Here is a 13,563-nt window from a genome sequence, read left to right on the forward strand (position 1 = left end):
GGCAAGTACTTAGCCTCTCTACCTCAGTTTCATTATCTGGTAAGTTGGCATAATAAAATCTTGAGATTTTATTGTGGTAGCTGTGACAATTAAGTGAGATGTTGTGTAAAACAATGAACATAATACATGATATACCCGGCAGGGTCAGCGCTCTTCAGCTAGGCACAGCTCCACAACTGCCTCGGTAGGTGCTCCACACATAGTGCCTACACCCTCCGTCTCCTGACCCTCCACCTGGAATATCATGTTCTCCACTTCTTTTTAATGCTCTCTTTACTACTTGTGTTATTTTCTCTTCTTGTCTTACTACTCAGATTTGGTTCACATGTACATCATCTTAGCTATGACTCTGGCCTCCTCAGAAGCTGAATCTGGCCTAAAATTTTGGTAATGACATCCCAGGCTGCTCCGTTAATAGCTCCATGGCCATTTGCCACCACCCCTAGATCTTCCTACCCTAGCACTGCTCTTGTGGGCTATGAACACTCGATCACACTCACCTAAGACTTTGAGGCAGGCAAAGAGGATCAGATCCAAGCTTGTCCCTTGGCCATATCTGGCTGCTATCAGAATGTTGTCCATCTCTTTTTGTAACATAGCCCTTGCCTCCTAGCATAGAACTCCAAAGCTAGAAATCTTGAGCATATATAAGTCAGGGGCTTTTCAGAGAATCAGAACTCTTAACAGTCCTATAGAATAAGAGATTATGATAACCACACAAAATTGTGAGCACTGATGGAGAAGTCTGTGCAAGACTGTTGCCTTTGTTTCTGGTGTTGGACCTAAAATCAACCACGCCAGTGGTCAGGAAGGAAAGCTGGATGTGAAGTCAGCAAAGCAAGGACAAATGGAAACCTGTGTTTGTCTCTTGCTGCCTCCAGCCTCCATGAGTGACTTGTAGTAGAAGTGGGTGCCCTTTGCTCATAGCTGCACACTCACCCAGTCCAGGACTCAGGGAAGCCAGAGGAGGATTTTCAGCAGGCACTGGACGAGCTGTGGGCCTGGGTGCTTTCTCACCCCAACAAGGTGAGCCGACAGATAGTGACATTGTGTGTGAGCTGCCACAGTGTCTGATGTGCTTAAACAACTCCCAAAGCATGAAAGTAGGCATTGCTTCACTCTCCTTTCCAAATCTCATGTCAATTTCTCTTGTGCTCACTAACCTGGAACCATACAGGGAAGGGAATTCTGCAACCTAGTTTCAGTTTCCCTAAGTTGACATGGAACAAAGCAGTCACAAGTTATGGAATACTAATGCTGAAAAAGTGGCTGTCAACTGAGGACACCTTCAGGGAGCACCAGAGAAGGCTCCTGCTTCATCCAGAGTACTTTGGTTCTGATTTCTTTTGTGATGATTGCTTTGTTTTTTTTATGTATCCATGTAGCCCCTGACATCTGACATTATACCAGCTGGGCTTTGGTGCCCAGGAGTTGATCTGGCACTCCCAATGAGACTGTGATGCTCTCTTGTTGAAGATAAATACTTTCACAGAATGCCAATATCATCAGAATTATTCTGCGACTTTGATGGATCAAGACCCAAACAAGACCACTTCATAACTTCTGTAATAACAGACAAAAGCCAGGTGACTATGCAAACTACAAAGGTGCTAAATATCCCCCTCTGCTAATTAGTATGAGTGACTGCTGCTTCTTCATCAATTACAGGGGTAGCCTCTTTATAGTCTTTTTTCCTTTTAGATAAGATTTATTACATGGCCAATTATAGAATTACTCCCATCCAGTCCAGAACAAAGCCCCACTTTGAAACCTAAGATCACTTAATAGAAACTCAAATCCTGTAACTCCTTTCTAACACACTCTTGATGAGACACCCCATGTTTGATCATGATGTGCATCCTACCTCATTGCAAGGAGCAAAAAATCCCACTTGTTCAGTTACAGGTATGTTTCCAGTGGTCTTTGGTTGGAAGGCATTAACTATATATATATAAATATACATACATATATAATATATATGTATATATTCATATATACATATATTCATATATACATGCATATATATACACGTACATACACACATATACAGATGCAACACACATACACATATACAGATGCTCCCTGGCTTACAATGGCTTAAGACTTTTTGACTTTATGATAGTATGAAAACAATATGCATTTAGCACAATCATACTTCAAGTGCCAATACAACCATTGTTTTTCACTTTCAGTACTGTGTTCAATAAAGTACATGAGATACCTATTTAATAGTTTGTTATGAAATAGGCTGTTAGATGATTTTGTCCAACTGTAGGCTAATGTAAGTGTTCTGAGCACATTTAAGGAAGGCGAGGCTAAGCTACGATGTTAAGTAGGTTAAGTATGTTAAATGCATTATTGACTTATGATGTTTTCAAATTATGATGAGTTTATTGGGATGGAACCCCATAGTAAGCTGAGGAGCATCTCTGTATGTATATAAGCATCTTCCCTAATCATACAGATTTTACTTAAATTTTACGTATCACATAAATTTAATAATATGGTACACAAACGTTAAGTAAAATCTACATGATTTAAACAAGACTTACTTTCCTTGGGAGTGATCAGGTTTATACACTAAATGGACTTTTCATGAGTGACTGGGTAGTCAACTCACTCTGTATTTTCTTATGTAAACTCCAAAAGGAATTGAGAGGAAGGGGCAATTCAAGTAGGACTGTTAACTTTTCATTCACAGGTAGTTAGAACTTCAATCAAGTCATTGGCATGATGGACAGGAAGAAAGGAAGATACTGTAAGTAAGGAGCGAGTTTGGAAAATACATAAGATGAAACACGGGGTTAGAGATGGGATTTCTCCATGTTGGTCAGGTTGGTCGCAAACTACCCACCTTAGGTGATCTACCCACCTTAGCCTCCTAAAGTGCTGGGATTATAGGCGTGAGCCACTGCTCCCGGCCCCAGCTATTTATTTATTTATTTATTTTTGCATTTTAGTAGAGACGGGGTTTCACTGTGTTGGCTAGGCTGGTCTCGAACTCCCGAGCTCAGGCAATCTGCCTGCCTTGGCCTCCCAAAGTGCTAGGATTACAGGCATGAGCCACCGTGCCTGACCTGAATTTGGGCTTTTGTATTGTCCTAACCTGGACATGAATAAAGACCTTGAGTCTCATTGCATTGACACAACTGCATGTTGTTCTAACAGAGAATTATCTTAAATGATATCAGATGAATTAAAAGAAGAAAGCTGACAGCCAATGGATGAGCCAAAGAAGTAAGACACATATCTTTACTCCTGCCTTATTTTTTCTCCTTCTTTAGTATCCTGTGAAAATTTCAACTGAAATACTTTGGATCCCTAGGGCTTGGGGAAGTTTATCTTGTCAGGGCTGTTGGAAAGATAGGGCTGTTGGAAAGAACATTTTGGAGTGGCTTGGTAGCAATTTGTGGTCTCTCCTTGCTTTTCTTGGCAGCAGGACTTGCTTTCCCTGGCAGAGCTCTGCCCGGATGTGCTGTTGAGGCCCAGCATTTTAAGAAGACTGTCTCAATGGCTGAGTTTTTTAGGGCTCACTTCACGTTTGTATTCCAATTCACTGACTGTTTATCCAGAAGCTTGGACTAGGTTTGATGGAGAGCTTTGTCAATAAAGGAAAAAAAAAAAAAAAAGTCAGTAGATAAAATTAGGGAATAGCTTTCTCAGGTGAGGAATACATTCAAGAATGAATTCTTGGAGAAAAACGAACCACTGTTATGTTCCTGAACTTATGGTTTCTAGGAAAAAGTAATTCTGCACAAGACAGAAGGAAAGAATGATCTTCCTTTGTGCTTAAATATGTGCAATTCAGGAAAAGTTGTTTATTTTCCATTGAAAGGGGAACAGGGTGTTACAAATAAAGCTGTGTCCAGGTGCTAATGAAATGAAACCTCGGAGTGAACTGGGATAACTTCCAATTCACTGCAGTTATGAAAAGGCATAATTTAATCCTTTAGTCTTTGATTAAAAAAAACAACAACTCTGAATCTGTAATCTCAATTTAAAACTAAATTACCTGGTTGCTCTCTCTCTCTTTCTCTTATTAAGGAAAATCGCTTTATAAGAAAAATACTTTTGGGATGTGATACACAGCCTCTTTCAGAATGACCAAGGAATTTCATAAAGAAGTGAACAGAGAAAATAGAACAAGAATAACATTGCTGGATTTTCTGAGGTCATCAAATTCTGGCTTGGGTCCTTGATTCAGTCCTTTATCCAAATCACTTAGCATTTAATCACAGTGAGCTGCTGTTCAGCAAAGAAATCCCCCCAAAGATGAAAAAAAAAAAAGTCTCTCCATTCTTTTGTTCCTCATGAGGCTGTCACTACTGAATATTGTAATGTCCCAGCAGAACAAAGGGAAGAGGGAAGATGGAGGCATTACTGGCAATCATTGCCAAGGTTAGGAGAAACTGGGGATAGAAATTAAAATACCAGTAATCACTCTCAAAGAGTATTTCTACTTCATACAGGATCAAGCAGCTAAAAAAATAGACAGTTGCTCTAATTCAAAATGTTATGGTTTTTATGGTGGGCATAAAGAATTTGCACTACCCCTGACATTTAGCCTCAAGTCATCTTGTAGCAGAAACGCTGACAGAGGGAATGATATACTGAGAACTCACAATTCATCTTTTTCCATTGTCTCCTTTCTTCATCTATACTAAACAAATGGGATGAATTCACACTCTTTCCATTAGAATTCATCAGGCAATAAGCATAGCTATCCACTGTTTGAACATTCCCGAGCCCTCTACTTAATGAGACAATTTCTGCCTGCAGAATGGTTTATATTTAGACCAAGTTCTCAGTCTGAATTGAGATTTCTATGAAGTAATATCTTTTTTCTCATCAGCTAAGAGAGTGAGGTAAAAATAGAACTCCCAGACTTCTCTTTTGCTAATGTGTATTAACAAGAAGAATGAATGAACTCAGCTTGTATCTTACAGCTCCAAACACCCTTAAGACGGATGATTCACTTGAGTCTACTCAGTGACCACCACCAGACTGACAGGGCTACAGGCTGGCTCATCTGTAGCTGTACTGTGTTGTTGAAACCAAAGCATTACCACCGATCTTTTGGGTGATGAGAGTGCCAGCAGCTAGGAAGCTGACGTCATAAAGATGATAACAGCTCAGTGTGCCAGGAACTGTGCTAAGTGCTTTATGTGACACAGCCTCATTCAGTTCTCATATAAGCCCAGTGGATGGGGTCACTACTATACCCACTGATGCTCAGAGGGTTAAATAACTTACTCAAGTTCACTCAAAATGGAAAGAAAGAATGGTGAACTCAATTTGAATCTCACTGCTCCAAACATGGTCAAGATGGATGGTTCCCAGGTTGGTCTAATTCGGAAGACTGTTATAACTTCTGTGGCCACATTAGCATTCTTAATTCAATGTCCTGGTGGTGCCACTGTGAACATTCTCCTCCTGCTACTTATTGCTTTAAACCCACTTATCTTTCTGAAATCTTTTCAATTTGGTTTCAGGATTCTCCAGTTTCTCTCTTGCATGCTCTTGGCTTCAGAACCAACACTGTCAGAGAATACTATCTTTCCTTTGAAATTGGAACACTAATAATTTTCATTCATGTTTTTCATTCATCCTAAAATAGCTCATATTTTTGAAAACTAGTAGTCTTATAGTTAATGAATGGGTCAAGGTGTTACAGATAGATCCAGACACACAGCTTATAATTCCCTGGTTATTTAGGCAGGCAGAGGACATTGTATACCAACAGTGTATTCACACTACATGCGAGGACCTGTGATATCTGCTTTACATATATACTTTTTGAAGCTACAAGGATTATTTCCATTTTACAGAGGAGGGAGTTTAGGCTCAAAGAGATTAGGTGACCCACTCAATGTCACTTGTGGAGAAAGTGGGATTTGAATACAGGCCTGCCTAGATTTACTTTACCAAGAACAGCTGTGTGGAAAGTGTAAGGACAAATCTGTTCCCAGAGTGGTTCTGACTTTGCAAAGAACCACAAATATGAATACCCCACCTAACGAGCTGATGGTGGATAGTTTTCTCATTACTAAGTTTTAGAGGGCATCAATAATCTTAAAAAGCAAAGCAGATGATACAGTAATTGCACATGGGAGGAAAAGTCAAATTCGTATTTCTCAGACATTACTAAATGACAGTGACTTTTGAGTGGATGACCCTTGGGTCACTTGGCTGTTATTTCTCTCTCTAGGCCACTTTCTTCTGATAAACTTTGAACGTTGAAACATTTCTCCTTTGTTGTCATCATGAGGGGGAATGGGTTTATTCAGCAGCCTTCCATGGGAAAGCAATGTAGGACTTTTTTTTTTTTTTTTTTTTTTTTCTATATTAGGAGTTCACTCCCACCCCACCTCCCTTATGTGGAGCTGCAATGACCAATTTGAAGCATTCTGCAGGGGAGCCAAGACAGGGGATGAATCCCTTAGAAGAGCCCAATATAAGGGAGTCTTTGTCCCTTCTTTGGTCCAACTAAGCTCCTACAATAATTGCTGAAGAATGTTGAGAACTGTAGCATTTAGGACTGAAAAATTTGAGGCCATGTTGTGACTTCTTCCATAGTATAAATATACCTTCTTCTGATTTCTTGTAAATAGTCTGACTAAGTCTATTTATCCGCTGGAAAACCCCATAGTAGAGAGGTCCCACATGTTATGGGGGCTACCTGTTCCAATAATGATAACATCGTCACTCCATGTTGCATAGCAGAGAGGTTAAAAAGCAAGATTCTCCAGGAAGACTGCCTAAACTCAAACCCTGGCTTCATCCATTAGCCCTGTAGAGCCACTGTTTCTCAGGGAGGTTGAACTGCAAGGACTGCATGTGAATTGTTTCAGTGGACTCTCCTGCCCTGAAGCTTCCATCTGGCTTTGGCCAGTACAGAGTCCTGGAAGGAAAAGGAGGACTGGAGGAAAGTGGGCATTGGGGTATTTATTCCCAGACCCCCTTCCAGCAGGCTGCTATGGCCACAGTCTCAGCTCCTGTCAAGTGGCCTTCTGCATGCAGAACTCTCCTGTGGGTCCTGGCACCCTCCCTTTGGCTTAGGATGGGCAATTGTTCCCTACTGTTAGTAGCCCAGGGAGTCTGCCCTATCTCTTAGAGTTTCCCTACCTGCTCCCACACCCTTCTAAATGACTCCTTTATTAAACTTATCACAATTTACTTAATTTAAATATGCCATCTTTTTTTTTTTTTTAAGCTGGGACTTCGACAAATACAACCTTGGGCAAATTCCTTAATTCCTCTTGGCCTCAGTTTTCTCCTCTGTAAAAAGGTGGTTTAATAATATTTTCTGCAGAATGTCATCTTAGGAACCAAACAACATACAATATATAAGGTAGAGTACATTATGCATATAGGAATTACTAAGGGAATGCTAAGCTCATACGACTACCACGAAGTTCTAGCTCACACACTACCTTAACTCAACTATAGTAACTCACTTCTGGGAACTTGGGTTAAGTTTCAGTCCAAGAATCAATAAGGCAACAAAGAAAAAAACCCTTATGATCAAAATTCATTTTTAAGAATCCCTTACATCACCTATCAGAGTATGGTACAGTTGATTTTCTTGTATGCAGTCCTGCAGAGTAGTTCTTGTTGACACTGAAGTTCGAGAACTCATTAGCTAGACTTAAGAAAGGTAAATCTATACATAAATGTCAGTCTTCTGCTTTTGCCATGACTATGGGATCCCTAGAGGAGACTGAGAGATGCCAGCAAATTCGTAAGTATTCCTGCAGCTTGTGGGGTTGGCCTTGTTCTGTTCTCCTTCCAACGTTCTATCAACTTATTGCTGGTTAAGAGACTTGTAGTTTGCTGTGACAATTAAAAGGAGACCCTGAGGTCACACGGTAGGTGGGGAGGCTAGGTTCTCAAGACAACTCACTGTAAATTACACTGGGCGAATGCTGCTGTTCCCACGTGTCTAGGATGGTTCTCTATTGAGCATGAAAAAGACGTAAGCATTTCCCACACATCCCATTTAATCCTCACAACAACCCCGATGGTGGCCATTATTATCTTCTCCAGTTTGGGGATGAGGAAGCTAAGATCCTGTGCCCAGAATAAGGTAACACAGAGTCTAATACTTAGCAGGGATAGTATTTAAGGCAGAACTGTCTGACCCAGAGCTGAGTTTTTATTCAGCATAGTTGCATGCTGTACAGTGCTAATGTGTGCTTTGTGTGTGCACAACATTAGAAGAAAGCTCTATGTTTTTGTAGCTACTCACATTGGTTTTCTAGAATAACATACAAGTGTTTGTTTGCCTGGAAAATTTTTTATTCCCTGTCTTTAAAGGCAAGAGGATCAGCCCTATATCATATCTTCCCTAGCAATTTTTTTCCAAAGGCTAAATGTACCATGCTCCAACTACTTCTTGGAGCCCTATTTCTAGACCCTTCTCTATGTTGTTGAACCACTTCTAGTCCAGCACTTCCCGACTTTGGCTGCACAGTGGGCTCAATCACCTGGGGAAATCCTTTAAAAATACCCAAGTCAGCCCCTGCTTACCCTCAAGATGGATTAACCAGAAATCTCTGAAAGGTGACCTGAGTATTATTATTTTCTAAAAGGCTCTCTCAGAACGTTTTAATGGGCAGCCAGTGTTGAAAATAACTGCTCCAGTTTGTTAAAAAATAATTGGTGTGAATATTGGCAAAAGCCCTCTGGCACGAAGAAAGAGAACCAGTTTCTTCTAGCTAATGTTTGTTAGCCAGAATTATCTGTGGCATAGTCCATGTGACTTAATAGACCTGGTCTTCCAGGGCAGCTGAATGCAAATGTTTCTCAAGTGTAGAACGGGACGTCAGGGCTTACAGAGAAAGTGGCAAACTGGAATTATGACTCCATCTAATTCGGCCATGCTGGATGATTCACCTGGATTCTCTCATGTCCTGAGCATTGAAAACATAATGAAGAGTTTTTAAATTGAATGTTTAAAAAGGTGAAAACAACTCCATCCCTTTTTCTGTTTCCTTTTTACCTTGTATTTATGTACCACCAGGTGCCTTGCTCTTGGCAGTGAGTATGAATGAATGGCACAGCTCAGCCCCCAAAGCCTGTGTGTAGAGACTGAGGGATTGTGATGGAGTAGTTCATTCATGTTCATGTTAAGGGGGGTGCTAATAGCAGAGTAGTGCCCCTGGGATTATTAATATCTAGGCCTGGGAGAGATGGAGATGGCTTCTTTTCCAGTTGCCACCTCAGCAGAAAGGGAAATAAAATGCCTAAATTGTAAAGTTAGACAATTAAGACTGTAAAGTTTGTATATGTGACAACTTCAGATACAAAGCCACACACTTACCCTTGACGGGGCTTAAGAGGAGAGAGTGTCAAACATAATACCAAAGTGAAAGAAGGTAGCTTTTCATCTACAAATTATTTTTAAACACATTTACCAGGGTAAACAATAATTTTTTGGAAGAGGAGACTACCCAAAGTCAAATGCCCTAAGATGAAGGATGCTTATGGTATTTTTTTTTAAATAAAGAAAATGCAAAGTTAGAGTGGTTCTGAAGGACCCTAAGATGAGTAAGATACAGATGATGATTCTAATGGTGCAGACAGGATTGAGAGAGAAGAGGGGAGGGGAGAGATGGAGAAAGGCATGGATGGAGGAAGACGTTTGGATTCAGATTTTGTAAAGGACAGTAAAGGAAGGAGGTGAGCTGAGATTTATTTTTTAAATTCTATTAATGTGTTTTCCCTCTTTTTCTTGTTATTTTTCTCATCTGTCTATTCATACTTGGATATTTTGTCCAATAAACTATCTTCTAAGGACTCTGAGAATGCACTGAACATTTCTGGAGGGTTTACTGGGTGCCAGACGCCAGTTTAGGAACTTTACATATCTTCTCCATTTCATTTAGTTCTCTTAGCACAGAGAAGTGGGAGAAGATAGTCCCATTTTACAGGTGGGATGAAAAAAGAGATGGAGGAATTTGCCCTAGGTTACTCAGCTAGAATGTGGTGAAGAACTCAAGCCTTCGGATATCAGCGCCTGGCATTTAACTACCAATCGTCCTGCTGGCACCCCGGCTCCTCTGGCACCATCCCCAGGACCTGCTCTGAGAGTTTGCACGTGGCCGGTCGCGTTACATCGTCTAACAAGGTCCAGCACAGCGCAAATCCGAAGAGCATCTACCCTGGGGGAAGAGAGAGTCTGTTTAATTCTCCTGTGGCCCTCCAAGTGAGTTCTTTTGGGTTCCATTGTCTAGACGAGGAAAGCGAGGCTTTGCCTGCTCTGCGGTCACAGGCTCGGCAGGTAGCGGGACCCTAGGTTCCTGCTGTGCTCCAGAGATAATCAAAGCTGCACAGGTCTCGTCATTTTTATGCAAAGCCATCCGGAAGGCTCGAACTCTCCCTTACAGAAGCCCATCTGTCTCTGTGCGCCGCCCCCGGGGCTCGGAAGCAGGCGGCCAGCAGCGCCGAGTGGGTGGAGAAGCGTCCGCCGCCACTCACTTCGGCCAACTCTCCGCGCCTTCTCAGCCCGCACCCACCAGGCCGACCTCTCTCGGCCTAAAATAAAAAAAAAAAAAAAAATCCCGGCCTCCCCTGCACCCCGCCCGCCGCCCCCAGGGAGCTGCATTAATATTAATCTCGCTGAATAATTGAAGGCCGGAGATTTATTCGAGCTTCGGCGGGGGAGGGCGCGCAGCTGGGCCGCGTTTAGGCTGCACCACCCGCGTGTTTCAGCCGCTCGACTCCGCGGGGCCTGGGACCCCCAGACGTGGGAGGATGGGGTGGGTGTGCCCGCCTGTGAGTTTGGGGGTGAGTGTGAGCTGAAGCGGGTGCCCTGGGGAGTGAGGAGGGAGCGCCAGGGGCTGCTCCAGGGAGGCGGAGACGGAGGGGCATCCTGGGTCTCCGCGCCGTCGCCTGCGCTTCACCCCTCACGGGGTGACCCGGGGCCACGCGGGCTTCAGGGGAAACAATAGCAACTCGTTAGATCCTGGGCTCCTGCCACCGGCTGCCCAAGCCTTCCCGGACGAGCGGCGGAGCCTCTTTTCTTATTTGGCTAATTTATGGCGAGAGGCTGGGGGGAGGGATGGCAGAGGAGGGACCGCGTCTGGAGTTGGGGGCGGGGGGCGGCGGTTAAAGGAGTTGCCCCAGGCGGCGGCGCGGGTGATGTCAGCTCTCGACGAAAATAGAGAGGGATCGCCTGCAAATCCCCAGCTCCGGCGGGGCTAAACCTTGCAATCCCTCCCCGGCCGGCGCCGAGCCAGGGCGCAGCGGCCTCCACCGCCTCCCTCGGCGCGCACACAACCGCACACGCGCACGCACGCTCACCGTCCTCTGCGACCACTCTCTGCTCCCGCCACTCGTCGCACCCGCGAGCCCCGCAGCAAAGCACAGGTGGCAGCAGCTGCAGGGGCGCATCCCCGGCGTACGCCCTCCTGCAGCCCTGGGCGCATCGCTCTCTCAGGGAAGCCACCCTCGGAGCCCCCGGAGCTTACGCCAAGCGCCATCCCCGCGGGCGGAGGGGAGCGCGGGTCGCGCGCTGTGGAGAGCCGGGACGCGGATTAGCGCCGGCAGGAGCTTCCTGCGCCCGCTGAGGCGCTAAAGGGCTTACCCCGGAGGCGGGTGGAAGGGCAGGCAGAGGCTCCTCTTAAATACCGCTCCCGGCCGCACTTCGCGCTCACCTCAGCGCACGCTCTCTCCCTCGCCCACAGCTGCCGGATAGTGCTGAAGAGGAGGGGGCGTTCCCCAGACCATGGCATCCACGGAAGGGTGAGGGGATTTTTAGCTGTACCCGCGGGAAAGCGGGGTCGCGCGCGGAGTGGTGGTGCCCCTATCCGGGATGGGGACAGAGAGGCGTCGGCGGCGGGCCTGGGAGATGGTGGCGGAGCAGTGGCTTGGCTGGGGATACGATGGTGGGGAGGGGATTGATTTTCTTTCTTGGAGATTGCGGCTTAATCCTTTGAAAATGCGAGAGGCGGAGGGTTTTATTTTGATTAAAAGGGTAAGGTGCGCTGGGGGCGTGAGAGTGTGAGGAAGAAATCCTCTTGAGGTTACTTTTGGGATTTCAAAACAATAGGGGATTGGGCACAGTGTGAGCAGACACCGGGGTAGCAGCGCCTGGAGCGCGGCGCCGCAGGCCCGACGCGGGCTTGCAAGTGGGACCGGCCCGGAATGAATGAGCCGAGGCCGGGCCTTGGGGCGGGGCAAGGACCAGCGCGCCCGGCCTTGAACGCCAGGTTTGCAGAGGCGCCGTGGAGATGCTGGGCCCACTCCGATCGCTCCTTGTCCCTGGAAGGCGGAATCTCCCTGGCTAGCTCTAAGGAAGGGTGGAAGAGATTTGGGTGCTTCCCGGGAGGAGGCGGGAAAACGTGTGGTCTGGGACAAGGGCAGGAGTCGCCAGACTCCAGCGGACGGTGATAGCATTGGCTTCCCTATTCATCCCAAGGGTCTGGAGTCGTGTCCTGCCTCCCGAGACTGCAGTTGGCATGGGGAAAGCTCCCTCACAGTGATAATTAAAGACATCTGTCTTTAGCAAGAGACAGAAGGGGCTGCAGGGGGCAAAAGGATTCTTTGAATACACGCACATCAAAGGAAAGGTCCACAAACAGAATCCTTGGACCAGTATCTCTCAGAAAACTTTTTGGGCTTGATAGAACCTGAGTGGCAATGAAAAGACTGGGCAGCTCAGCCCTTTGGTTAATTCCCAAAATTGTACTTACTTGCAAGCGATCACAGGATCCATGTTATGTGAAAAGCAAATATCAGGGACTTCTCTGGGCTCAAGTGGTGGTGTTGGCATTTTCCAGTTTCTTCTAAGATATTTTACCAACTCCGCAGGCTTGTTTTAGGGGAATGGATCTCTAAGCAGGCGTGAAGAGCTGGTATCCAAAGCCAGATCTCTACACTGCAATCTCCAATAGAAGGAAAATATTTCTAAAACTGTCTCTCTGTGTCCAGGAGAAGGAATTCCTTCCTTTTCTGTCCCCCAGAGTCCTTCCAAACGCATCTGGCATCTTGTCATTGCATGAAATTTTGTCTCTCCCTTTGCCCTAACCATTCTGCAGTTTGGACTTTTTTGATTATTGTTTCTCCAAAAAGATGTTTCAAGAAGACACCTGTGTACAAGGAGGGTGGTACCTTGTGCTAAAAAAGATCTCTAGAAATAGATAGTAGGAGCCCATATTGATCAAGATCAGTGCCTTCCCATGTTTAATTAAAAAGGTTTTTATATGAGAAAAGATATGAAAGCATTTCTGGTTGCCTTCAGGGACCTTCTAGACTTATCCTTGCTTGTAAAGGCTAGGGTGAAAAACATCTGTGAAAAAGATGGATGATATTAGTCTTCCAAATCCTGCATCCAGCTTACTTCCTATTTTGATGGCCAGATAGAGGAGAAGTTATGACAACAACCCCAAACTGAGTATGTTTATTTCACCTTTGTCCTAAATGAAAGCTGTCAAATGATGTGACATTCAATATAGAGCCAAAGTGATTTTCAGCATTTTAGAAAGATTCCCATCCAATTAATCCCATCTTTCTGCACTGTGTATGGTTAAGAAAAGATTCATCAGAGGAATTTATATTTAA

General features: G+C 44.7%; 1 protein-coding gene across 2 annotated transcripts in view; it reads left to right on the forward strand.

The window, feature by feature from the left end:
- Positions 1 to 10,632: 10,632 nt before the first annotated feature.
- SLC1A2 (solute carrier family 1 member 2) overlaps positions 10,633 to 13,563 on the forward strand; it is a 164,994-nt gene continuing 162,063 nt past the window's right edge. The window contains exon 1 of one of the 2 annotated variants that reach the window (XM_023185514.2): positions 10,633 to 10,788. Coding sequence is in view for 1 of the 2 variants with exons in the window: in XM_023185513.2 (XP_023041281.1) it covers positions 11,729 to 11,745 (17 nt within the window). In the remaining variant the exon portion in view is untranslated. Of the gene's footprint in view, positions 10,789 to 11,651; positions 11,746 to 13,563 lie in introns of those variants that run through there. The other variant, XM_023185513.2, reaches the window with a different exon arrangement.

This window comes from Piliocolobus tephrosceles, chromosome 13 (assembly GCF_002776525.5).
Source record: "Piliocolobus tephrosceles isolate RC106 chromosome 13, ASM277652v3, whole genome shotgun sequence".
NCBI classification, from domain to species: Eukaryota; Metazoa; Chordata; class Mammalia; order Primates; family Cercopithecidae; genus Piliocolobus; species Piliocolobus tephrosceles.